Here is a 27608-nt window from a genome sequence, read left to right as displayed (position 1 = left end):
CAAGTCAAACATGCCTCTTCATTTCCTCACCTATATGAAGTTGGATGAGGAATTTTGAGCTGCCATTGATAATGGCTTTTGCATTAAAAGGCTCATCTGTTGCAACAGTAATAGCAAAAAAAAACCTAATAGAATCTCTCAGGGATTACTTTCTGCTGCATAGAACTCCCCAATCAATAAGTGATTACAATTAAGCAAGCCAGAAAATGCTCAAATTTTAAAATTAAATATTATAAAGTACATAAAGAAAGAAATTTGTCCATGACATTAAAATTTTAGAATAATGTCTCCGTGTATAACGTGAGTAGCACGATGATAAGAAGAACAAAAGTATAAATGAGCCATGATAAATAACTTCCTTGAACAGTAAAAAATTAAAGAAAACGTAGCAGGGTCAAAGTTGACAGGTAATCAATCAATGAAATATGAGAACAGATGGGGGAAAACATAATTATGAAATAATTAGGAAAGATGAGAGCTGGAAAACAGATATCCACATGATTAGAAAATAATTTCATAGGGGCAGTCGTGTCTTTCCATCCAAATCTCCTTTAGAGAAGGAAAAGAAACAAATATACAAAGTCCCCTCCCTTTCTTGGAGGGAAGAAGGCAGCCAAGCAACGGTCACATTTTTGGTGTGTTAGCCTTGTGAAGGCGCGGGCCTCATCAGTTTTGGATTTTGTCTGCAGGCAGTCACGAGCGAATGTTCCATCCCACATTCCATTCCCTTTCCCAACACCTCTCTCTCTCTCTCTCTCTCTCTCTCTCTCTCTCTCTCATATCTTTTCTCCAAACTTGATTCAGTATCCCAATTCTCCAACAGTTGTAGCTCCCAAGTCCATGGCTTCTGCCTCCAAGTCTTCACTCTCTTCCATCACCCATTCCCATCTCGACAACAGACTAGACTTAGACTCCATTCTGTCCATAGTATCATTGGTTAATCTCCACATTCGCCGCTTCCTCTCCGACCCTGCTGCTAGGAAGTCTCTCCAGCTCATATGCAACTCAAGTCTTACCATATCCGACCATGGTTACTTTGAATTCTCCGAGCAATCAGTCCTTTCGAACCTCTACTGGGGAATTGAGAACATTGAGCTTGCAATCCAGTCCAATGGCCAAGAAGAAAGGAATTTTTGGCTTGCGAAGGCTGAGCAGATGTTACAGGTACCAGCATCTCTAGAGGAGGATGGGAGCACGGCTGGAATCGAGAACCGATTCATAGTTTGTTGCTCCTACTTCTACCTCTCATTGGTTCAGAAGCTTAGGGGGGATGGGTGGCAGATGACCATGCACTTCCTCCAGTCAGTGTTAGTCTTCCCTCAGCTGGTTCGAAGAGAGCTTGCACCGGTCTTGTGGCGAAGACTTTTTGGCTCTCTGATGACAATTGAAGATACCGAGGAAGCGGTGGATGAGGCGGCGAAGCAGCAGGGGAGAAGGTACAAGGATTGGTTGATGTACTATCAGGTGGTTTCATATGGGGAGACTCCTCCACAGATTAAGGGATGCTCGTTGGTCGATACCTGTAACAGGGAAGCAGAGAATCAACAGTGAGTAATTCAATTTACTATAACATTCCACAGACTGAAAACTGGAGTCTGGTTTTTAGGTACCGGCTTGGGCTTAAATGTAGATAAATCTCACATTTCATTATAATGGTTAGGATTTAAAATGGCAAGTTATGATTCCTACTGACATAACATGGCACCATGGGCATGTTCATACCCACTAATCAGCTTTAAGCTTCTTGAGGAAAAGTTGTTTAAAGGAGAAAAAAAAATTTCCCTCAAAAGTTCTCTTTCTTTTCTGAACTTTCTCGAATGCTGCCAAATTGTTAAAACTTGTAGCTGCATTAAAATTCTCATGGTAGCAAATCCCACAACTCAAGATATTCTTGCAGTACTGGCACCAAGCAGGCAAATGTACTATATGTACCTCATGAGGAGATTCAACAGTTGATTCACCACATGCATAACTATAGTTACAGAATTTCCTCTACTATTGGTGTTATATAGTGCAGAAGATCCTAGAATTTGATTGCTACTTAGAAACCCCTAGAAAAAAAATTACAATCATGAACTGAAGACTGAAAGCATGAAATCCAATACTCACAATGTATGTTTTTCTCAGTTCAGCTTTTGAGTTGCCTCTGATAACATCTTGCAAGCAGAATATCTGGGCACTGAAAATGGTGGAACGAGATTTAGAGAAGCTAACTACTCCCTGCTGGTTCTTATCCTTGGTCACTGTTCTTGAAACAGGTACACAAATTTTGCAAGTACGAAATGGTTTAACTACCTTGAACAAGCACCTACCTGGGCAAGTTTTCAGATGGTAAGTATGAATGTTTTTGAATAATGCAGTATTGAAATCAGACGAATTGACAAATAGACTGCTAATTTGCGAACAATGATTTCTGAAAAGAAAGGAAGATAGATAAGAACTTTAAGGTTACCATAGTGTATTAAGTGAAGAACATAATACATGAATTTATTAAAAAAATGTTGGCGTTCATCTTCCTTACTTGCCTTCAGGAATGTCAATCTTATGGTCCTAGAAATTAGCACCTTGGGGCCAGTTCAAAGGACTCATATCACGCATGGAGGAGGAAAATGGCATAAATCCTAGATGGTATACAGCTGGTGTTAGAGATTTTCTAGGGTCATAAGCTGTGGAAACCAGATCACATGCCTATTTTGATCATACAGTCAGAAGTTTATACTTTAAGTATCTATCACTCCATACTAACGGCAGAAGATCCACTCCAGAAAATGCATTTCTAATTTTGTTTTTCGTTTCACTATTTATTTATATGAAATAACCAGAGGATTTGATGCTAGTTTCCAAAAGAAAATCGTTCGCAATGAGAAATGCTGTCTTCAGGAAGAAGGCATGATCTAACCTTGAACATGGTATATGGCAGTCTGACACTTACCCCAAACTACAAAGTCAAACTATACCGTTAAAATTCTTCTGGCAGACTGGCACCATATGAAAGGCTGCCATATACTCTGTTTAAGGTTCTGTAGCCTCTTCCAAGAAGGTGGCTATACTAACTTTTCCTTTATTTTCACTGTTCTAGCTACAATTATCAGTCGGGGAAGCTAGTTGGCTGCATATCCATATACATAAATGTCATGTACTAGTTTTTTTGTTAAAAAATGATTTCACATGCAAGCTGCACTGGAAAATAAATTTTTTTGACATGTCCAGTTGATGGAAAATAACAAAGAACTCTATGTCACCCTTAAGTTTGTCTGATATCCTAATCCTCTTGTTTCAATTTAGCAAACTAATAAACACAGCCAACTGAAAATTTACTTTATAAACAATTTACGCATGCAAAAATTGCCGAAAGGACCTTATCACTACTTCTGAATTTGTTTTTCATGCAGGCTCAGATGGTATATCAACCTAAAGAAATTATAGTTATAAAAAAAAATAAAGCCTCCACGGCCAATTCAGAGGAATGTGAAGATTTTACCAAACCCAAAAATGTAAACTCTCTTGTGACAAATCTGGATAAGAGTTTTCATGAAGAAATTAAGGAAAGCTTTGACATCAGATGCCTCCAAGAGATGCTAGAAGAGTCCCAGTCAGATTCACCAGTTTCCTTTTATTCACATGTTGATTCTACAGAAACAAGTGATTCAGAGGTAACACATACGGACATCCAGATACACATATACAGACATTGTAATGTAATTTGCATGATTTTTATCTTTGAACTGTAAAAATAATAGTAAGATAACTGGGGCCTAAACTGCTAGGTTATTAAGGTAGGTTTTGCAAGCTGCGAGTTGCTTAATCTTAAACAACACAGCCGATAAGATAAAATTTGTCCTGCCTGCTGATCTTCTAGCATTCACAGAAGTCATTCCTTTGTGTAAAGTTGGCTTGTTAAGGACCAGTAAACTAATTCAGAATGGACAATTTGAGAGCTGTTCGTGTGAGGTTCTCAAATTTTGATGGATAAAACAACTTGATCCGTAGAACCAGACTCAAAATTAGATGAGATAAGGCCTGCTATTCAATATATATTTTTCAGTAATTATAACTCACTTGCATGTGGAGTCAATACAACAGTGATGTAAATACACATCTTTGTGGCAAAGATTAGATTCTAGGATCCAATGATAAATTTCATTACTAAAATTACAATAAAAAACCAACCTTGCTATCATCGGACAAGGACTTATTCTAAAAATAAAAGAAAATTGAACAGAATAGCATAGTTTCCAGATCTGTTATTTTTTAATGATTACAATTCATCTGAATCGGATGAGAATGCAGGGTAAAGAAAGTCCAGAAAAGATTCTGTCAACAGATGCAGATCTTTCAGCATCCAATCATGGTGAAAGGTATGTCCATACCCTATTATATAGCAACTATCATCAGCTATTACTGTAACAAGTTCCTAATGAAAAAACTATGATACAATCATATTGTGTTCTTATGATCATTATAGGAACTACCAACCTGGTTATTCATCTCCTCAGTGTCTAGAGTTATATGCTCCTGATTCTCCAAGCTATTCAATGAATCTGGAAGTCTGCAAAGCAAATGCAAATTGTCTATTATCTAGCAGATCACATAGTTCACTTAATGATTTAAGATTTTCAATCTTGGATCGGGGAGATGGGGAGACATGCCCATTTTCCTATTGTTCTGTAGAAGATGGGACACCTTCAGGAAGTTCACCACCACAAGACTTAAGATGCTTTAGCAATTTCTCATCTAAATTTAGAAGGAAATATAGCATATCTGAAGCAGTTCCTCGAGGAAGTTTTGCAAGGAGGAAAATAAACTTTTCAAACAATGAGAAAGACCGGAGTGATGAAAGCTCGAGTTATAGGAAAGATAATCACATGGAACTGCTGGAAAGATTTGAAAAGGCATTTTCAACTCTATGTTTCTCGGAAGGTCCAGGAAAATATGAAGATGATGATTTGGAAGTTACAACTATAGGGGAAATATTCAACACTAAGAAGAAGGTTAAATATAGCTCAGTAAAGCAAGGAATCCTTGACCAATTACTGGACATCATTTCAACTTCTAAAACGGAGAAAGTCATTAGGGAATCAGTATCTATGCTCTTACTTCTAATATCAGAAGACAAAGCAGTTATAGAAGACATTAAGAAAAAGGATTTACTTCTGAATTATTTGGCCAATGCATTGAAGAGAAATGTGCAAGAGGCTGCTATTCTTATCTATTTGCTAAATCCATCACCTACACAGATAAAAGGTCTAGAGCTTCTACCAGCATTAGTTGAGGTTGCTTGCAACTCAAATGGTCAGAAGGGGTATTTGTCACTTACTATAACACCAACATCAGCATCAATAGCCATGATTGAAGTATTAGTAACTGCCTTTGACTATGTAACAAATAACATGCACTTGGGAGCTATTAGTTCTCCTCAGATTCTCTCTAAGCTTGTAAATGTTGCCATGAACAAGAATTTAGAAGAAGGTGTGGCTTTGGCAGCGATTCTTGTTAGGTGCATGCGTCTGAACGGGAATTGCAAAAAGTTTTTGTCACAAGTCACTCCTGTGGATTCATTCCTCTATCTTCTTAGAAGAAATGAGAAACGTGCCAAATATGCTGCACTTGAATATTTCCATGAGATTCTTCGCATGCCCAGGTATTTTCATATGTTTTGAATTGCTTATTTCAATAGCTAATCTCAATTCACTTGTGTCCATATGTTTTTGTATTTCATAGATGGGATATGTTATCTATATGATTCAGGTTTAGCTTTTGACTATTTCAACTCTTCTTGAGGCTTATTCATTTTTTTCGAAAAATAAATCATCAACCAGAAACAGAAATAGCTGTCTCAGATAATCAAAAGAATGACAATATTAAACATAGTACACATTTAGAATACTGCAATTTTTGTATATAAAATATTTAATACAAGTTAGCAGCATAATATAACTAATCAAATTCATATAAAGGTAGATATGCGAATAGGATGGTTCTGGGATATGGATTTCCAAAACTTTCAACGGCCAGCCCCATTACTCAAACCAAACAGTGTAAAGTTCTCAGTTGGTCCATTTGCATCCCTGTAATAAAAGGTTTCAGTGAATCATAAATCCAAAACCATCCAATTCTACATTAATTGTGATTGCTTCTCTGCATGTCTCAATGACAACAAAAATTTATAACTACATACAAAAAACTAAATGTTACAATGCAAGACATAAAAGAGTGGGGTGAATATTAGATGCTCTAGCAATATACAGCTGGCTGTAGACCATTATGGTTTCCTTCTGTTTTATCTGGAAACTGTTTTTGTTCCTCATATCTTAGCCAAATAATGAGCCGCAGGACTCAACCCAGTAAAAATTAACCTTTTGAGTTTAAAATACAAAATCAAAACAGAGTACACATCTATAATTAATTGACATTAATGAACTTGCTAAGTACTAGTATCCTAATGTTTCAGGTCATCAGCCATTCATTTGCTCCATCAGATACGACAGCACAGAAGCTTCAGCATTATGCACACGTTAATGACGTGTATCCAACAAGCTGAACCTGAATATCGACTTTTGGCAGCAAATCTTCTGGTTCAATTGGACATGCTGGTATAGTTTATTCAGTGGTATACTTCAAAGCATTCAGTTAAACATATGAAGATATATACATCATTGAAATGCAATTTCCATCAACAGATTGTAGACTATAATTTTCTATTGTCAGTTCACTAGAAATCTAACCTCTCATGGTTACTTGAGACTTCTTTGCTATAAACACTGAAAATCTTGGCCTTCTGCAGATCAAATTCTAAACATTTTTCCACCTTGTAGATATCCATGCATTTTGATCAGAGTGAAATATTTTGAAAATTTTATCTGTAAACTAATCAGGCAGTTCTCAGCCATTATAATGATCATGAAGGATTTGTGATTCATTGAATCATTTTCATGTTGTCTCAGACAGTGAACCACTGCGAAGTGCCTCTTCCACAATTTATACCCACAATTTATATGATATCTTATCAAATTAATATTCTGAACATATAATAGAACTATATCATTTTTTTTTTAAACATTATAATTGTCTACATGATTCACGAACGAGAAAAGTTTTCTTTTCTAGGAATAGAAAAAATGTTAGAAGCAGGAATTGACATTAAAGAAACAAATCTATCGCAGGAACATTCAAGTGGCAACAGTGCATTCAGAGAAGAGGCAATTGAAATCCTATTAGAGTCAGTTGCATCAGAAGAAAATTGCAGCACACAGACACTGGCAGCATTTATTTTTTCAAACCTTGGAGGGACTTATTCTTGGACAGGGGAACCATATACAGCAGCATGGCTAGTAAAAAGGGCAGGTTTGGCATCAGTACATCATAGGAATATGATCAGAAAAGTTGACTGGTTTGATCCCTGTCTACAGGTACTAGTCAAACAATTTTCATCCATCCTATTTACAACTAGAACCAACCATCATATTGTAGCGTTAACGTCAAGGTCGGCGGAACCATCCCAAACCGTACTGACCGCAGACCGGGATGGTTCCGGAGACGAAAACGAGACTGGCACCGGAGGGAGAGAAGACGAAGGAAAAAGAGGAAAAGAGAGAGAGAGAGAGAGAGCGGGGGGGGGGGGGGGGGGGGAGGGAGGGAGAGGGAGAGGGAGAGGAAGGTCGAGGCCGGCCGGCGAGCCACCATGCAGGGAAGGGAGCCTTGGAAGAAGAGCTCACTCTGGCCCCTGTTTCGAACGAAATAGGGGACTGGAGCGGAGCCTTCTTATGCAGCTTCCCGGCGGCTCTCCGGCCTCCACCTTCTCCGTGGGGCGGCTCTCTGGCCTCCGCCTCCTTCGTGCAATTGCTCTCTGGCCCTCCACTGGCTCTTCGTCAGCTTCTCTCGGCCTCCCCCTCTCTCTCTCTCTCTCTCTCTCTCTCTCTCTCTCTCTTTTTCTCTCTCGTTCTCTCTTCCTCGCCTCTTCTACTGTATCGGTACAGGCCCGGAGCAGCCTGTACCGACTTGTGCCACCGGGCAATTGGTATGGTGCCTAGTACTGGTTTTGCCGACCCTGGTTAACGTACATAATGTGTTGCTTCAATTTGGTGATGCATTAAACTGAAATAGAACATATGTGTCTATTTTTGATATAGTAGACGATATTCATGCAGGACTCCGAAACAAATGCATGGAGTGCCAAAACTGCAAAAGATGTCATCAAATTTGGTTGTTCCATCTTTAATGCTTTGGCAAGGGGAGTTCAGAGCAAGATAAAGAGTGTTTCACATGGCTGTCTTATATGCATTGCATGGCTTGGAAGTGAAATGGCAGTTATGGGTCCAAGTAGCCTCAGATATTATGCCTGTGAGATTTTGTTAAGTGAAATAGCACACTTCCTCCATCCAGGGTCAGAGCTCGATGAGCGAATTCTAGCATGTCTTTGTGTGTACAATTACACATCTGGTAAAGGTAATGGAGTTTTTGACAGTTACAGTCCCTCATGCACAGAGTAGTAGCAAAGTCTCAATAACTCAATTCTACACTGAAAATGCTTCTGATTAAAAACAAATAGTTCTAGACTATTATAGTTATGATTTACATACTTCCTCAAAGGTAAAAAGCTAGCAGCATATTACCACCTAAGAGATACATAACCCCAACCACCCACCCCCCCCCCCCCCCAAAAAAAAACTATTATTACTATGGTTTTGCATTCATTTACTAAGAAAATAGGAACCTTGAGGTGATAAGAACAACTTAACCCATCAAAAATACCTTCAAAAACCTTATACATCTAACTTTGATTCCTTTAAAATTTTAACATGCCACAGTGGTGATTTCAAAAGTTCATGCGTTCTGTTTAGATTAAGCGTATTGTTTTCCATATTGAAACTGTAACCTTTGCTGGATTTTCTCTATATGCAGGAAAGCAGAAATTAATGAACTTCTCAGAAGGTTTACAAGAATCACTTAGACGTCTCTCAGGTTACACATGGATGGCTGAGGAATTACTAAAAGTTACAGATTATTTTCTTCCCACCAAACCAGTGAGTGCAGTTGTTAGTTTTTAAAATTGTTACATATACGTGGAAAAGTGAGATTATAACTCTTAACATTGGTAGTGCAAACTTAAGAAACACTGCAAGATAACCATTACATAGTAGTAATGGCTGCATATGATGTGTTACAACAGTCTGATAACTACATTTGAAATTGTGGCCTATGGTTTAACTTCACATACATGCAAGAAACTACTTGAAAGTGAAACAAATTCATTTAAAGTTTTATCCTTGGAACTAACAGAAATTAAGGATGTATAAGGTCCTTTAAGCAAGTAAATCAAAAACATCAACTGTTGCCAAGAGGTTCTAGTCCTCTCACATCAACCGCATTTCTATCTTCTTGAAACACATTAGACTTCTCAGCTTTCATGTAGATATGGAGAATTAGAAATATTTTGAAACAGAAAACTGAAAATTCTTTTATATGGTCTTCTATAAGTGACAATTCCCAGCAAACTCTAGTACTTGAAAAATCCCACACAGTTGTTCAAGAAAGCCAAATAAACGCCTTAAATATATAATGCCTCAGATAAAGCATAACAATTGTTTAAATTAATAAGGGTACTTATAAGAATCTACCTTTCCGATCTAGTTGTTGGCATAATACTTAGAACTGCCAACAGAATCACGAGAATGTAAAAGAAATTAGAATGCTTATAGTATGAAAGGCTAAATAATTGAAGATATCCTAATGTAGTGTCATCTAAATATACCTTTAACTTATTATTATATTATAATTTGATATATGAAAATACAGTTACCTCGAATTATGAATGATGGACACAACATGATAGGCAATTCCCAGTTTATTCAAGCAGGGCAAAAGTAACAGGAAAAAAGCACTTTTTGAGATTGATAGTTTGGTTAGATAAAGGATAGCTAACTTCGAGGGGGGGAAAAATCTTGAATTAACTGTTCCAGATGAAAGATGTTAGCTTATTGCAGAACAGCCTACTCAGATTAGCCGGTTCTAGATCCCATAATGAGGTCAAAGAACTTTTGATTTAATTCACCATTCTTGCAATGCCAAGCTTTATTAGAACTTGAAAGCATTACAGTACCTCTGAATTGAAATCACAGAAATCTGAATATCACATATTTTTAAAACATGCTGAACTTCAAATTTAGATTACCTTTATGACATCAGTTATTTTGTTAATATCAGCTTCAAGCCTTCAAATGTCCAATGGATGCCAATAATAAGAATACAAAGAAATTATGCGATTCTTGTTAAAGATATTTCTATCATAAATATAGATAACATTGGAAGGCTCTTACTGCAAAAGCAATACATAAGTCACTCTACTTCTGAAAAAATAACGGTGCATTAGCACTAGCAAGGCATTAACTAAACACCTGCTCAGATGCCAACATAGTAACAGAAATATATAATGAAGGAACTCTTAGATAACATTTGCGCAAAGATTGTACATATAAGTGTGATTTCCATGCTTTGTAGTTACTATAACACTATTAGCAGCAGACCCTTACTAATGTCCTCCGAAGCACAGATCAATCTGTCAATTAGCATGAAATCCTTGCAACATGTTTTTTTATGTTAAATATATTTTGATGAATGAAAGTAAATAGTCTTGTTTCACATTTTAAAGGTCTACAATTATGCTTGCATATTTCCTCTTCATCTTACTGTTACTTTAATTCTCAAATTAAGATTCATTGGCTTTTTTACTACTCTGTAATAAGAATATATGACATTGACTCACTAGTGCACATCATCCATCTAACGATGGCAATTGCAGCATGTGTCATGTGCACATACACAAATTCTGGAAGTAGGCCATGTTGGAAGCGGAGCTGCAACTGCTCTTATTTTCTACAAAGGACAGCTTTGTGCTGGATACTCAGATGGCTCGATTAAAGTAAGGATATATTTGAGACAGAATGTTATGTAGCTATCATTTTTGACAAGTTCAGAGTTACTTTGCAATATCACATATTCCCAAATACTATAAAGATGGAAAAAGAATTGTGCTGTATGCAGCTCTAGCCAAGATGAAAGATTTGATCAGAAGCAGACATTTGATCTTATTGCTATTAAAAAATGTTATCTTGTAACAAAAATGGAAAAAGAAATGCAAAGTCATCATGTCAAAATGATGACAGATTATATCAAGTATGTTACGAGCCGGACATATTTTTTATTATGCCAGAAATATTTGCTACTTGTCAAAATAATATGCGAAAATTTCATCTGTCATTATATGTCAACTTATAATGCCTATCAAAATATGAAACTCTAATATATTTGATGAATCAAATCAGGTCTGGGACATCAAGGGACAAAGAACAATGCTCGTATGGGAGGCCAAGGACCACAAAAGGCCCGTAACCTGCTTAACACTTTTTGAACCAGGGGATAGCCTTTTAAGTGGATCCTCTGACAAAACTGTTAAGGTAACTGATCCCATCATATAAACAGACTAAGGATTCATTATTAAAAAATAATAAAAGAACAAGTAATAAAAAGCTCTTTTTCATTTACAGGTCTGGAAAATGCTACAAAGGAAGTTAGAATGTGTTGAAGTTATAGAGATGAAGGATCCCATTCAAAAAGTAGAAAGTTGTGGTGACAAAATTCTTGTAATTACACAGAGCCATGGTCTCAAGGTAAAGGTCAGCCTATTCTAGTTGCGACTAAAGTGTACACTTTGTACTACAGGGTTCAGATTCTGTAATCAATACATTCAAGATTCAGGATTAGCTACGGTGACATCCATAAGCATAGAAGCTCTTTTTTTCCTTGTTTGTCACCTTTGGATAATTGTTCAGCGTGCTTCACTCTATCAGGACTGAGAAATGCAATTTGACATCATGTTAGAGCAATATTTTATAGGTCTGCCATGAATCAAGAAGCATCGAGACTACATGCAAGAAAAAGCATGTTAAATGCCTAACAGTTGTCCAGGGAAAAGTTTACCTTGGTTGCACAGATTCAAGTATACAGGTTGGTTTGATGTTTGGACTTCATATGAATTCATGAATATTTCATAGCATATAAGAATCGTTTCATTATATTCATCCAAGCCTTTTTTCATCAGAAGATCCAACCATTTAAAGTGTAACTGAAATTTCCTTCAGGAAGTAGATATAATGGCAAACTATAAAACAGAGATCAGACCGCCTACAAAAAGCTGGAGAATGCAAAACCAAGCGATAAACTCTATTCTGGTCTATAAAGGATGGGTTTACCATGCAGGTGTTGCTGTTGAAGGATCGAGTATAAAGGTACGTATTATAATATTTAACATAGGAACAATTAAAAGGATCAAAGCAATCAACTAATTTAATCTGAGAAAAACTCAGGAGTGGAGAAAGTGCTGCCGACCTCAAATTTCAATAGCGATGGAAAGGGGAACAAATGTGCAAGCCATGTCAGTAGTGGAGGACTTCATTTACTTGAACTGCAGCTCATCGCCAAGTATTATTCAGGTGATTGTCAAGCCTATTTATTGAAATTTTCTTAATATGAATCTTGTCATATACTTGCAATTTGGTTGGTTATAATTGGATGAGGTAATGTGCAACAGATTTGGTTGAGAGGAATGCAACAGAAAGTAGGTACATTAGCAGCAGGTAGCAAGATAACAAGCCTCCTGACAGCAAATGATATTATCTTTTGTGGTAGTGAAAATGGGTTGATCAAGGTGCGTTAAGCAAGCTAATTAGCATTGTAAAATTAAACCTCCAAATAGCGTATCTTGCTAATATTCTTACCCTAATTACACATGGATGACAGGGCTGGATTCCTCTCTAAATACACTGGAACAATGAATGTGGGAGCTACAGGTTGTAAATTTTTCAATACAACTAGGCAGAGAGAATGTAGAAAGGATAGGATATTGTGAGTTAATTCAGTTCACAAGACATAAATAGAGTATTTCATGACCAGCAATGCGAATGAGTGTAAGTGAAAAAAAAAGTTGCAGGGTTGCTTTGTTGTTGATGAATAATGGGCATGCATTTCTTAAGCTTCAACTGTATGTGTATTAAAGCTGAAGATTGAAAATGCAGTTGCTTATATGTGTATCAAGGATGGATATTGAAATAGAATGGTTTGGCAACTAGACAAGATAAAACTTATCTATCATGCCTCTGCTTGTTGAGCGAGGAAAATTTTTTCATTCAACGAGGCCACTGGAATGATGATATCAACCTTGACATGCTCCCCCTGGGTATACTTAAACCTAGCTTGTGAATACTGTTTTAACAGGCTATGTAACAAAAATCAACTCCACTGGTTTTGATTTGAATGGTTAATACCAGTTACATAAGCATTGTTCTTTTTTGTTACTTTTATCTTCAATCCAGTGACAGAATATGTGAACTGAGAAAAGCTATAACTCTGTTAAACCATTACTGTATGTCAGAAAAAGGAAAATGAAAAGGATGAAAAAAAGGCAAAAGAAGTCTCGAGTTTTCTACCAAACATGGGACCAAGCAATGTGAGTTAAGTTTCTTACCAATAACAGATTGGCAATGCTTCCTAGCAAGAAAGAGAAAAAAAATTAAATGTTATTGGAAAAGTATTGAGAGATAAGAACGATAAACTCTTAAAAAGAGGGAAGAAGGACAGGGAAGAAGAACCTTATCAGGTACACCAGAAGGACATAAAAGTGATTTGAAAGCCTCTCTTTTGACAGTTGGACAAACTCTCCTTTTGCACATAAAAATGAATCATATGACCAAAATAATCCAAAAGGATTTTTTACAGCACATGTTTCTTTTTGCCCGGTAGTTCTTCTCACCAAGAAAGAAATAAAGCAGTCATAGGAATTTTCCTTGGAACAGAGGATAAATTAAATACCTTCATGCTCAGGTAGGCAGGTAGCATAAAGAGATGGCTCAGCTGGCTCATCATGCAATTAAATTATGTCTTGGATACTGAGGTACCCTTCGTAGCTTTTTATTTGCAAAGAAGGGTCGTTCAGAAACTATTCTCCTTCTTGTGCTTCTTCTTCATCCACTTTTTGATTTGCTTCAGTAGCTTCTTTCCCTATAAAGAAAAGAGTCAAAAAACAGAGAAAAAATTTGTTTAATATCAGTGAATAATAATGCTAAAGTGATGAACCAGGTAACACAATGAAAGCTGCAGGAGTGTGCCTCTTATCAGACCACACATGCCTATAGAAAAGCAAATGGTGCAGCTGATTGAGTTGCCTCCTATACGGCTCATCATCTGGAGGCTTCATATGGATGGAGCATGACATAGTGCTGGGTTCTTTATCTGCCCTGTTGTTTACTAATTTTGTTGGCCCCATCCACACTCGTAGGATGTGAGCCGCCGTTGTACTAAAAAAAAAAAAAAAGCTGCAAGTGTATCTATGCTTTAACAATGAGCTAAAGCTAATAAGCAGAATAAACCATCACAATGCATGGCGTGTAACCGGACCTTATTGTTCCAAAAATAACAAATCCATTTACATGCTCCATAAATAGTACCCTTGAAGACATGCAAAATAATCTGTTTTGCTATAACATCATCATGGACTCGAGCATCTCATCCTCTGTTATCCATGAGAAAAATGTTGGAAAAATTATGACTAAATCATAGTTCTTGAGCCAACAGCAAGTTATATCCAAAATACTTCCTGCCTAAGATGAAAGCTGCTAGTTTTCAAATACGAGCTTATATATGGATGACTATTTTTATCCTCAGTGTAAAATATCTTGGCCAAAGACTTATGCAACGTACGTATTATACAAACTATTAGGCCTGAAGTGAGAGGGGATTTTCAAGCTCTTGGCTTATTACCTGACGTAAAAAAGTTGCTTCTCTGCATGACACATATCTGGCCGAATTCTCCAATATGCCCTGAAAAAACCCGGTGGAAACTATTAGGCTCTAGGGCCTTATTGGATCCTGTTGATCTGAATGTCAACTAAATCTCATCATATGTAGCATCTGCACAATGCTTCGTCCTATCAATATCATTTAAACCATGTCACTTGTGGCACTTTACAGGTCAAATTTGTATCAAGCTGATTCCATCTTTCTTGGGGGGAAAAAATCTATTCTAATAACTCTGATATGTTTTTCACTTTCAATAACTTCTGTTACATTGGAAATTGATAAGATTCTATTGCACACGTGCCTTAAGATTATAGATCTGTGTTCCAATCTCCATTTTTGATCCAATCTACCCTGGATTTCTGCTGCCAAAATCTATTGTGTTGAAGAAGTATATGGTACTAAGAGATGAGTGATCCAAGTGCTTCAACTCTTTTGATATAAGCCTACCTCATCAAACTCTGTATTAAAGTATAAAAATTAGTTTTTCTATAACTATATGAATAGGGAGAGAGACTACTTGGAAGATGTTATTTGAATTTTTTGGTTGTACATTTCTCCAGCACACAATTATTGTGGGACTAAATACATGTTTGCATCAGCTCTCACATACTTCTCTGCTTATATCTTAGCATTCTCGCCAGGCTAAAGATTTAAATATAATCAAATCTTATTATAAACACCAAATAGGCCCAGAGTTATCCCCAAGTCTATAAGGACCATTGGTCAGGTTTTCTTTAATATCATTTACAATGATCCATGATCTTGTCCAAAAAGACTATATGGAAAATATTATTTGTATTCCTTAACCTTGTATAAGTATCCAAGATCTTTATAATATATAACTGATATTAGACTAAATACATGCTGGCATAAATCCTCACAATTATGCAGTTATATATTTTCAAAAATCCGAAAGGCAAAGACCTCCAAGGTATGTGGAAAAAGATGCGAAGCTACACGGGGCAAATGCCAACTCCATCTTCTGTGGACAATGCATCAACCTACACGGGGCAAGTATGCACTCCACTCCATCATCTGGAATAATAGAGGTAATTATATGACCTCAACCACCACCCAATCAATATTAAATCTTTCTCAAATCCTCGCCAGACCATCATGATTGTTACACCATGCGAACTTTGGCCTGGAGCAACACACCTCAACAGGACCATTGCTCTGGAGAAACTCTCTGATTTCATTTGATTCCAAATCATCAACAAATGGCAATCCTTAAGATGGCACAAATTAAAATCATCTGCGAGGAATGTTTGAACTGTGGAATCCTTAAGATAGCAGAAATTAATTCGTTCCACATATTTCTCCCAGTGATTCCAGAAGTGCTTGTGTAAATTGCCACCAAACCCATACATCACTCGGTTGGAAGCTGTTGCAAAATCCGTAGTATCAATTCATCATCTGCACCTCGTCGGAGCAACTCAAGCCCATCCTCTTCGTGATGCAGCTCACTCACATGCATCACGTAGAAAAGAACCCCTGTACCTGTTCTTGCCTCAGCAAAAGCACCAATCTTCCTCGATTCTTAACCATAATTTTCCTTTCCATCGCTTCCTGTTGTCATCCTAGTATGACAGGACGTAACAGGCCCACTACGTCTCCTTCACGAGAAGCTCACCTCCTCCCTGGAACCTACGCCTTCCATCCTCCCCCTTTCCATATCGTACGCCAACTCTTCCCCCCTTTATTGCACTTACCACCTTCTCGCCACACACCACATATAGCTCCCACCTGTAAAGCCCAAACCCTACCCCCAACCCACCTATAAAGTTGACCCCCTCAGTACTCTCTTTCTTCATCCACTCACAAACCATGGCCACCCTACCCCTCTCCCCTCTCCTTTTCTTCGTCACCATCTCATCTCACCTCGCCTCCTCAACTGCCGCCAGCGCCCACTACCTCGAGGCTGCATGCAACGTGACGCGGCACCGCGCCCTCTGCATGCGCTCTCTCGAATCCTTCTCCCACTCAGCAGCCTGGAAGCAGAAGAACCCGTCCTGGTGGGCGCGCGGGGCGGTCGCCGTCACGCTGACCGAGGCCAACGACATCGGCCGCTACCTCGCAAAGATGAAGCATGGCGGAAGGACGCGAGGGGGGAGGGCCGGAAGGGCGATGGCGGACTGCGTCGAGTGCTTCGGGGATGCAGTGGCGGAGCTCCGCAGCTCTCTCGGGGAGCTCCGGCGGCTGGAGAGGGGGACGTTCGAGTACCAGATGAGTAACGTGGAGACCTGGGTCAGCGCAGCGCTCACCAACCAGGATACTTGTCTTGATGGGTTTGGTGGGTACAAGGGGAAGGAGGTGGGGGAGGTGAAGGCTAAGGTCCTGAATGCTACGTATCTCACTAGCAATGCATTGGCTCTGGTTAATAACCTGGCGTCTTCTGGAGCCTGGAGGAATTAGCTAATGATATCTTAAGAACTACTATATATCTTGATCAAGAGGATATACTAGCCTTTATGCTTATGCCTTCATGTTGTATACAAAGGTGCAGTCGTTGGATGCTGGGAATATATGGTTCTGAGGAGAATAGTGATGCTGTGATCTACGTTACGTTTTAATTGGAGAATTAAGATATATATATGGTAATTGTGCTAATGTGACCGATATTAGAGACATGTTAGTTTGGCATGTATGTCTATATGCAGCTTTGACAAGGTGAAGACGTATTGAAGTGTCCACCTAGCTCAGAGTCTTCCAAGCAAGAGGATCGCCCTTGAGTGACTCTGACACTAGCAAGGATCAGATCATTGACATGAAAAACCCCATGCGTTAATGAATATATTTTTTTTTACTTTTGAGCTACGTTCGTGATTCGTAGATCAATGTTTTAACTTGCGTTCAGGTGAAGGTTTCATGATTTAGATTTATCGATGCCTGAAAACAAGATTTTCGTGCTATGCCTTGTATTTGGAAGAAATATGATAAATTAAAGATTTTCCAATTAAAAAAAAAAGGAAAGATATCTTGTACCATAAGAGATCAAAACTTTGCTCAATTTATCTCGCTAAATTAACACAGTAGAATTAACAATCTAACAAAAGAAATTTTAGATTGATGCATCATATTTTGTAGCGCATGGAATGAATGAACCGGGACTTTGTTCGATACATTAGGTCAAATCTTCCTTTTCTTTCTGCATAATTAATGAATATCTTAGATAAGGTCCATTTGATAGGAGCTCAAGTTTGTACACAAGTAGGGTGGGAATTTAACTATGCATGCCATGCAAAAGTTTATGCAAAACTTAATTGATTGTGATGAAGTGGTGCTGTAATCACTAACCTAAGTCATAATGATAAGTAAATAATTTTTTTTTTTGAATTCTTGGATATTGTTAAGCATTTACCTCTCTTCATTTATACCCTTCATCTAGTATATGTATATGAACTCTTTAACTTCTCATCAATGCTAAGCGTACATACTAGGACCACTACAGCAAATGTTGGTTTTGCCGACTGACATTTCCCGACGCTAGCCCAAAGCGTCGGTAAAGGTTGGCTCAGCGCCAACCTTTTCCGACGTTTTGGGTTAGCGTTGGAAAAGCGAAACAAACAACGATGCTCTAAAGCGTCGTTATAAGTTTAAGAAACAACGACACTTATAAGCGTCGTTAGAAAACTTAAAACCCCAACCCCTCGCTCGATCGGCCCCCTCTCCTCATTTCCTATCTGCGAGCCCTAGATCGGCCCCCTCTCCTCATTTCCTATCTGCGAGCGCACCGACTTCCCCGCTGCCGTCGACCTCTCCTTCTGAGGTAAGGCAGCTCCTTCTCCTCCTCCTCCTCCTCCTCCACCTCAAACTAATCTCACCTCCATCCCTAGCCCCGATCGGCGATCGAAGACTCCGCTACTCCGCCGCCGTCGACCTTGCCGTCGTCTGAGGTAAGCCTCCTACTCCTCCTTCTCTTCCTTCTCCTCCTCCTCTTTGTTTTCTTCTTGTCTTTAACTCTCTTCCGGCCCCGTCTCCTCATCAACTGCCGGTCGATGCCCTAGCTGTGCGCCGACAGCTCATCTCCATCCCGAGCGAGCCCTAGCTACTCCGTCGTCGTCGACATCGCCGTCGTCTGAGGTAAGTGATCCTCATACTCTCCGTCTTGATCCTCATACATATTTTCCTGTTATTGGGGTTAGGCAAAACAATGAACAATGGAAGATAGAGCGCTGAGCAGTAGATGAGAAAGTAAAGGGATTTTGGATGGTAGACTAGTAGTATTTCTAGACCAGAGCACTTTCTATGGCTATCCGTGGCTGCTATATGTCATGGGTCATTCTTTTGATGGGGATTTTAACCTGTTATGCTCTTGAAGGGCTACTTTATGTTATTTGCATTTAAGTTTCATCTTGTTTTATGATTGCTATTCTATAAATGATGGTCGCCTCTTTAAATAATGAATTTGATTCTCTAATTTGTGATATTAAGAGTTGGTGGGTAGTCGTCGTTTCTTTAAGGTTACAAATATTAAAATGACTTGTTAAAATATTGTTTTATAAATTTGTTAAGTTAATTAGAAAATTTGAAGGAGAAATATATGTCTTTGCAAAAAAATTAATATTTAAATTTAGTTAAATTTATATATTATCTTTTATATTTTGATATTTCTCTCTCCGTTTTTTTCTAGTTGAGTCTCAGTTATATATATACATATATTCTGTTTTGTCTTAGCTAGCTAGGTACAAATCTGAATCCGATGCTTGTATTCTTGTTCATGCAACATCAGTAGTGATGGCTATGAAAAAAATAGTTATATTTATATTGGTGAATTTCGAATTGTTTGGTTTGATGTTTTGTTTTCATCGGGCATGGAACTAGAGGCGTATGCTTTAAATTAACCCTTATTGCATATCTGGCACTTGTGGTATGAAGATAACGAAATTTTAAATTGATAGCCGAATCCAATATCTTTGATAAAAGTCATCTGATATTACATTAAAAATATTAATATATTCATTATGAGCTCAGATCCATCAGTCCAGGTTTGAAGGAGCGATTCAGTTCTTTACATCCTAGATATATATCAATAATAGTAATATATCTCAATGATTAAACAGATCCGAACTTAATAAACAAAAGGAAAGATTTTGTTCTAAGTCATGGGTTCAACAGTTTAAGCAACTAATGTTAGATTTTGTAGTAGTTTCTTCTCCGATCATCTCAAGGAGAGCATTTAGGACTATTATCATGAGGAATAATTCAGATGTTGTATCTCCTAATGAACTTGCGAGAAGAAACTTTGATAAAAATAAATGATCTTTATGATGCCATCTAAATCTAACGTTTGAATTTTATATGGTGAAAGTTACATTGCGATAATCTCAACTAATTGACATCTAGCCAAATTACATTTTCTAAAATATATTAATCTCAAATGCCTATAATAAACAACAAAGAGTATGTACCTTCATACTGATTAGATGGAGTCACTTGGTATAATTATATTGTAGCATTTAATGTTGGAAAATTATACAACAAAGGCATTTTCCATTCTGTTTTTTTTTTAAAAACATTTTGCTAAATTCAGAAATGAAAGTAACTTTTATAATAATTTATAAAGAACTATCTCCTAATTTGCACATTTTGGAATTAGAAGTGCTACCCTGGTTGACCATCATTTTTCTTGTCCTAGTTATTTCTTTTTACTGCTAATGTTAAAGATGTCAGTCTGTATGGTATTTTCAAGTTGAGAAAATTGGTATGTTATATATGGGTGTATTGGGTATTTGCTTGTAATACAATATACAATACGATATGATTTCCATTGACTAATTTTGTTTACGCTAACTCTTGATGTAATTGAATCTACCCCATTGGAGTATTTCTTTGTGTAGATTTGACATAGCTTGCTTATTTCTTTTATATTCTTCTAAAAACACTGTCAGCAGATGAGGAGTAAATTGGCAAAACTAGAAGTGAATAAAACTTTGAATTGAGGATCATTAAGAGGTGAGACCATTGGTTTGGGAAAGATTATCGTGAAAGAAATGATTAAATGGTGAATGCCCTTCTATGAAGTGTGCAACTTGATAGTTACTTTAGATTGAAGATGTCATGTCCATGAACAATAAGACTAATACTTCCAGTCTTCTGCACTTTTCTACGCAGGATACTTGCTGTGAGATGGGATGATTGAACAATCTAGTTACATCTAGCATAGAACAAACATAACAATTCATGTCTTGTTCTCTTTAAGAGAATTGAGAGTGTGTGTATTGGATGCATTAGGATAGTTTTGGATATGGATGCTTTCAGATATTAATACAACCTTGCTTAGAGGATATGTGGCAAGAACTTGGAAATATGTGCATGCGCTTGCATACAGAATCCAATGCATGTGCCTGTGTAGAGAGCGAGGAACACTAGTCTCTTCCAGTGCAAAATCAATGATGAATATTTTGAACAGAGTATCCTTTGTTGATATGCAACATTAAGGAAAAAATACCCAGAAATAATAAATCATTTGTTTTTATTGAATTTTGGCTCAGGCATGTCTTAATATGCTCATAATCTTTTGTGTAACCAAAATCTGTATGCACTGTTATCCATTTTAACATGATAGAATTATTGATATCATATGTTTTCTGACCAATGATGCGTGGGTAATTGTTCTTAAAGACACATACTTTTTGGGTTTTGGATATTTTCAATGTTGTAGTTCATGATCAACATTGTGGATCCTCAAATTCAGCTGCCAATAATCTATTATGTTTAGATCTATGTATTTGTACACATGTTAAATTCATAAATGGGGTACCACAAATGTATGTTTTTACATTCTTATTTTTACATAAAATTTGGCAGAAAATCCTATTCAAGTATTCTTAAACTAGAAAAGTTCATTTTTGGCTTTGCCGGACCATTACTTGCCTACTATTATGACTATGCTAATAACAATTTTACATGTGAATTAGCTTGTATTAATCTGTGCACCCATTAGCAGTATCTTGGCATCATTGAGCTAAATGTGTGCGTTCCTTTGTGTATGGGGCCATTATGGTCTAGTAAAGTTTTAGATGGACAAATTCTGCAAAAATAAAAAAAAGTGACCTGTTTTGGCAATATACAAATAGACTAGGTTTTTGTGCAAACACGTTGTTTAAATTGGTGATTCATACCCTAATTTTGTATTGGTGATTCATACCCTAATTTCGTTTATTATTTTTTTATATTACTTGCAGTTCAATCAGTATTTTAATAGAATGGACAAAAGTTGGATAAATAAGTCGAGATCCAGTGCCGAATATTTGAATGGAATTCAGAATTTCGTTAAATTTGCTTCTGAGAAATCTGAAATGAATGGGAATATTTTTTGTCCATGTCAAAAATGTGTAAATTGTTATGTTATCGCTCCACAAATTGTTGAAGAACATTTGGTATGGAATGGTTTTCTGAAGGGTTATACAGAATGGATATTTCATGGAGAGTCTAAATTGTCGTCTTCATCTAACCAACCCTTAGTTATAGAACACACTGCTAGTATTGGATCTAGTAACACAGACAGAAATCCTGTTGTAGAAGATGATATGAGGGGCTTACTCAGAGATGCTCTTGAACATAATATTAGAAATTTAACAGATTTTAATGTAGAGCAAGAAGGAGCTCCAATAGGTGATGAGCATACCGTTACTGAATCTATACATGTTGAGGAACCTATATACTCTGAAGATAACACAACTCGGTATCATAACTTGCTGAAAGATTGTGATAAAGAACTATATCCGGGTTGTAAGAAATTTACGAAGATTTCTTTTATGGTGCATTTATTTCATTTGAAATATTTGAATGGATGGTCTGGGAAGTCTTTTACTATGCTTCTTCAATTATTAAAAGATGCATTTCCAGAAGGTGTTATTTTGCCGTCAACTTCTTATGAAGCCAAAAAACTAGTAAAAGACTTAAATCTTGGATATGAGAAGATTCATAGTTGTCCAAATGATTGTATTTTATATCGTGGTGATAATATTAATGAAGATTCGTGCCGAACATGTGGGTCTTCACGATGGAAAAAACAAAATGAAGACGGGCATGATTTGTTGAATGAAGTGGATGCTACACAGTCTAAAAAAATTCCGACTAAAGTTTTGAGGTATTTTCCTCTCATACCTAGATTAAAAAGGATGTATGCATCATCAAAGACGGCTTCCTTAATGAGATGGCATGATGAAGGACGTACAAGGGATGGAATGTTAAGACATCCAGCGGATAGTTTAGCATGGAAAGCATTTGATGATAGGCATCACGAATTTGCTTCTGATGTTCGCAGTGTAAGGCTGGGTTTGGCAACGGATGGATTTAATCCATTTCGAACGATGAGTTCTACATACAGCACTTGGCCAGTTGTTTTGGTTCCATATAATTTGCCACCATGGATGTGTATGAATCAGTCTTCACTCATTCTGTCAATGGTTATTCCCGGTGATAAGAGCCCAGGTAATGATATAGATATTTTTCTACAGCCTTTAATAGATGAATTGAAAAGGCTATGGCAGGGTGTTGATGCATTTGATGCTTTCACTGGCCGAACATTCAAATTGCGTGCAGCTCTTATCTGGACAATCAATGATTTTCCTACATATGCTAATGTATCCGGTTGGAGCACTAAGGGGCGTATTGCATGCCCTTCTTGTGGAGATTTAACTCATTCATATTGGTTAAAACATGGAGGAAAATTCTGTTATATGGGTCATCGAAGATGGTTAGAAGCAAATCATCCATTTCGACATCAGAATAATCAGTTTGATGGTACCATATAGTTGCGATCTGCACCTATTCCACCAACTGGAACTGAAGTTCTTAAACAAACTCATGGCACTAACTATATACCTGGTAAGGCATTCAACAGTTCAAAGAAGCGGGGAAGGGGGGATGCTGGCAGCTCAGTGACACAGGTTTTTGAGGACGCTGACAACTTCGAGAATGATGACAGTATTTATGAACAGGAAAATGACGATGGCACAAACTCGGTATCTACACAGAAGCAGTTATGGAAAAAAAGGAGCATTTTCTTTGAATTACCTTATTGGGAGTATAATCTTCTTCGACATAATCTTGATGTCATGCATATAGAAAAGAATGTTTGTGATAATTTGATTGGAACAATGTTAAATCTTGAAGGAAAGACTAAAGACAACTTGAAAGCGCGTCTTGATTTGAAAGACATGGGCATAAGACAAGAGCTTCATCCGAAAGAACAACCCAATGATAAATATTTTATACCTCCTGCATGTTACACAATGTCTACTCCAGAGAAAGATCTTTTTCTAACGGTTTTGAAAAATATGAAGGTTCCAGATGGGTATGCATCGAATATTTCAAGATGCGTTAATCTTAAAGAGCGAAAACTTACGAATCTTAAAAGTCACGATGGCCATATTTTGATGCAAGATATCTTCCCATTGGCTTTAAGATCATCAACACAGAAACAAGTTCTTGCAATTGTGACTCAGTTATCATCCTTCTTTAAGGCATTATGTTCCAAAGTTCTAGATCCCAAGGAGCTTGATCAATTGGAGTCTAATGTTGCACTAACACTGTGCCATATGGAGAAGATCTTTCCTCCTGGGTTTTTACTATTATGGTTCATCTACTCATTCACTTAGCGGCGGAAGCTAAACTTGGTGGACCGGTTCACTACCGATGGATGTATCCTATTGAGAGGTGATATTCTAAACTCTAATGTCCATATTTATTATTAATATGAATATATATCCTATTATCTTCCTCGATGTTGATGTTGAGCATTAAAATTTACTGTTGAAGGTATCTTGTGCGCTTAAAGGAATATGTACGCAATCGAGCCTATCCCGAGGGATTTGATGAGTGTTTGACATTCTGCTCGAGATACCTTGAAGGAGTTGAAACTGCTTTTAATCGACCACAAAGGAATTACGATATTATACATAATACAGAGGAGTACAAGTTCTCAAAAGCATCGGCAATTGAGCAATTGCCGACGCTTAAAAGCGTCGGGGAAAGCTTAATACCGACGACGCTTTAAAGCGTCGGTAAATCAGGAATTGCCGACGCAAAAAAGCGTCGGGGAAAACGCTTTTTTGCGGTAAAGCCATGTTTCTGCCATGTTTTTGCCGACGCTATATAAACGTCGGTAAAGCCATGTTTTTGCCGACGCTTGAGTAAAGCGTCGGCAAAAACTTTTGCCACTCTCGTATATCCGACGCTTTGCCAACGCTTGGCTTTGCGTCGAGGGTATTTTAGCCGACGCTAATTAGTGTCGCCAAAGCTCCACGAAAGCGTCGGGTAAAGTCCTTTTTCCTGTAGTGGACACATTTTGTTTTGATATATGTATGTATGTATACGTACGTACGTACGTCCTTATAAAAAATAAAATAACTACAAAAATAAGAGAGAAAGATGAAAATCAAAAGTAAAAAAAAAAAGAAGAGGGAGATGAAGCAAGAAAGGCAAGGAAGCTAAAAAACCAAGCCAAAATGCATTGTCAAGGATTAGGAATGGAATCTGGTGAGGCTCCAGTCCAAAGCCAAAATATGCCTTACCCGGATCAAGCCTAAGCTGGCTATAGATCAAAGCTTACGACGGTGCCGAGAACGAAGACAAGGGCATCCATGCTCTCCATTGAAAGCAAGCGAGTTTACCTTCGTCCACTGGTAGGACTAGGGCATCATGATCTTATAAACCATAAGGTGGAGGGGGGAGAGAGAGGGCGGGCCAGCTAGACCATTGGGCCAAGGCACTAGATGTGGGGGGAGAGAGATCAGGACTGAGAGGAAAGAAAGAGAGGAGGTTGCTGAGAGGGGTTTGTGATGGTATCGTACGGATCATCAAAGTATTTACAGCGAAAGATAAGAATATTTGTTCATGATATTACCGCACAAAAAAGTATGCATAAGGGTTAAATTAATTTGTACTTTCCAATAGTGATGAATTGAATGCAGATTTTTACATTTTTGGGAGATGCCGAGGTCGCAAAAGTATACAATCCTCTAAGAATTACTATCCTAAAACCACTTCAGTGCATGCACCTATCTTCTAGAGCTCAATGGGCTCTAAGTCTCTAGAAACTAAGGTCAAGGTGATGCACTATTGGAGATGCTTGTCCCACAAACTTTTTTTTTTTCTCTTATCTTGATGGAGAAGAAGACCCTCTTTTTTCTTTTCTTGATGGAGAAGACCTTCGGCCCTTCTCTTTCTGCCCCCAACACACACTCTCTATGGCCTCTTGGTATTGTACTAGGATGGGTGCCTCCTTTTTTATAGAAGAGGATGCCTTGCCCTCTTCTCTGAGACCTAGAAGTAATCGGCATGTAGGAGGTAAGAGAGAGGCATGTAGGAGGTAAGAGAGAGGCATGTCACCTTTCCTTCTAGGCCACCCCTCTCTCTGGAGTCCCACGCAGACTCTTAGTCCATGCCAAGGAGGGAAAAGGGGCATTGGCCCTAAATGAGGGCGCCCCTTCCAAATGAGGCACAGGTAGGTGCCTTTGGTAGTGCACCAAAAGAGTAGGGGCACCAGCCCATTCAGTTGGCTTCCACTCAGGTCCAACTCGAGTGCCTTTGACTCAACCAAACCAAGTCTGGCTTAGACCAATCAATATGACCGGACTAATTTGTTAGCCCAATCTCTTGTCCAATATAATCTAGATCTTTTTTGGTCCAATGAATGAGAGAATCTTCAATTAGATCTATCTTAATTGAACTATTGGATCTTTCTTGGTCCAATAAATGAGAGAATCTTAATGGATCTATCTTAAATTTTCATTGCATTACTGGGATAGGTCAATTCAGATTCCCATTTATCAAAGATATGCCCCTTCAGGTTTGCTTATACATTTGCTGCATAGTCCAATATAGGAATACGAAGTACACATCGCATTATTGAACCTCTTGGTTAGTAGAATAAAATCCATTGGTCTCTCTATCCCTGCACCAGCCACATCCTGCAATTAAGTCTTCTATCAATCTGATGTCCGTATAACACAAGGCACTGTTAGACCTTTAGTCAAAATAATTAGTAAAATAATTATTTTCAAAATCTTTTCAAGTTGCTACGTGGACCTCAAGACTTGTATATCTAAGTATGTTTCTATTTTAATATGAATGTTATGCCAATTTGATGGTTTGCATATTAGACAGCCTGACCCTTGCTCGTATTAGAATCTATTAGACCACCATGCTCCATTTCAAGAGCAAAGTCCAAGATGTCATGGTCAACACACGAGTTTTGGCCACAAATATACCAACCTCCATAATACAGAAAAGTGTCTTGTCCTTCGGGTTAAGGAACGTTTTGTAAGCTCATGCACCTGGTTCATACCTTAACCCCTGCTAGTGCTTTGTGAGTTAGGCTGCAAATAGGTCAGGTTGACCCGTGACCCGACCCAGTTAGACCTAACCTGACCCATTTTAGAAGACCCGTGGGTTTGGGTCGAGTTCCAAAATTGGACCCATTCTATTTTTTGGGTCAGGTCTGGGTCAACCTAATTTGGACCCGACCCGGACCAGACACGACCCACTTTTTTTGGGTCAATTTTGGATCGTTTACCCAACGACCCGTCCGACCCGACCTGAACTCGAATTATGCATTTAGACCCGCGGCCCACAGGCCGCAGTAGCAACCTATAGGAAAAATCGCTCTGTCAATCGGTTTTTCATGAGGAGTCCTCAGGCTCATAACTCATTCACTGCTTGAAGCTCAGGCTAGCTAGAATCATAAGCCCATTCGCTCTCTTTCGAAGGGGATCCATCGCCCCATCCGTAAATCACTATAAGCCCAT

At 38.0% G+C, this 27608-nt stretch overlaps 2 protein-coding genes and 1 long non-coding RNA gene across 4 annotated transcripts; all 3 read left to right on the top strand.

The window, feature by feature from the left end:
- Nucleotides 1–226: 226 nt before the first annotated feature.
- On the top strand, nucleotides 227–13135 carry LOC103703612 (putative E3 ubiquitin-protein ligase LIN-1). Of its 2 annotated transcripts, XM_039124540.1 has the most exons (17): nucleotides 227–1547; nucleotides 2259–2331; nucleotides 3393–3653; nucleotides 4291–4358; nucleotides 4466–5641; nucleotides 6452–6593; nucleotides 7164–7409; nucleotides 8148–8445; nucleotides 8902–9023; nucleotides 10799–10918; nucleotides 11322–11453; nucleotides 11544–11666; nucleotides 11893–12003; nucleotides 12138–12284; nucleotides 12363–12488; nucleotides 12587–12703; nucleotides 12796–13135. In XM_039124540.1, the coding sequence occupies exons 1-17, from the start codon at nucleotides 841–843 to the stop codon at nucleotides 12811–12813; spliced, it is 3987 nt and encodes a 1328-aa protein (XP_038980468.1). In that variant the 5' UTR covers nucleotides 227–840; the 3' UTR covers nucleotides 12814–13135. The 2 variants fall into 2 exon arrangements, with proteins under 2 accessions (XP_038980468.1, XP_017697411.2); XM_017841922.3 differs by lacking the exon at nucleotides 3393–3653 and having other exon boundaries at nucleotides 230–1547.
- A 3498-nt stretch (nucleotides 13136–16633) lies between these two features.
- Nucleotides 16634–17460, top strand: LOC103703705 (pectinesterase inhibitor 6-like). Its single transcript, XM_008786654.4, has one exon. The coding sequence runs from the start codon at nucleotides 16678–16680 to the stop codon at nucleotides 17263–17265; it is 588 nt and encodes a 195-aa protein (XP_008784876.2). The 5' UTR covers nucleotides 16634–16677; the 3' UTR covers nucleotides 17266–17460.
- Nucleotides 17461–18705: 1245 nt separating this feature from the next.
- LOC120110077 lies at nucleotides 18706–19267 on the top strand. The gene is made up of 2 exons (XR_005510833.1): nucleotides 18706–18746; nucleotides 18858–19267. It is a non-coding gene; the product is annotated as an uncharacterized LOC120110077 (long non-coding RNA).
- The last annotated feature ends 8341 nt before the right edge of the window (nucleotides 19268–27608 follow it).

Source organism: Phoenix dactylifera, chromosome 3 (genome assembly GCF_009389715.1).
Source record: "Phoenix dactylifera cultivar Barhee BC4 chromosome 3, palm_55x_up_171113_PBpolish2nd_filt_p, whole genome shotgun sequence".
NCBI classification, from domain to species: domain Eukaryota; kingdom Viridiplantae; phylum Streptophyta; class Magnoliopsida; order Arecales; family Arecaceae; genus Phoenix; species Phoenix dactylifera.
This window is presented reverse-complemented; position numbering and strand designations above follow the sequence as displayed.

Excerpts from the sequence above, each read along its gene's own strand:
- LOC103703612 (XM_039124540.1), top strand. The coding sequence starts at position 841 with ATGGCTTCTGCCTCCAAGTCTTCACTCTCTTCCATCACCCATTCCCAT. Across the intron at positions 7,410-8,147 it reads GGTTTGATCCCTGTCTACAG|GACTCCGAAACAAATGCATG; the intron begins GTACTAGTCAAA and ends ATATTCATGCAG. Across the intron at positions 8,446-8,901 it reads CAATTACACATCTGGTAAAG|GAAAGCAGAAATTAATGAAC; the intron begins GTAATGGAGTTT and ends CTCTATATGCAG.
- LOC103703705 (XM_008786654.4), top strand. The coding sequence starts at position 16,678 with ATGGCCACCCTACCCCTCTCCCCTCTCCTTTTCTTCGTCACCATCTCA.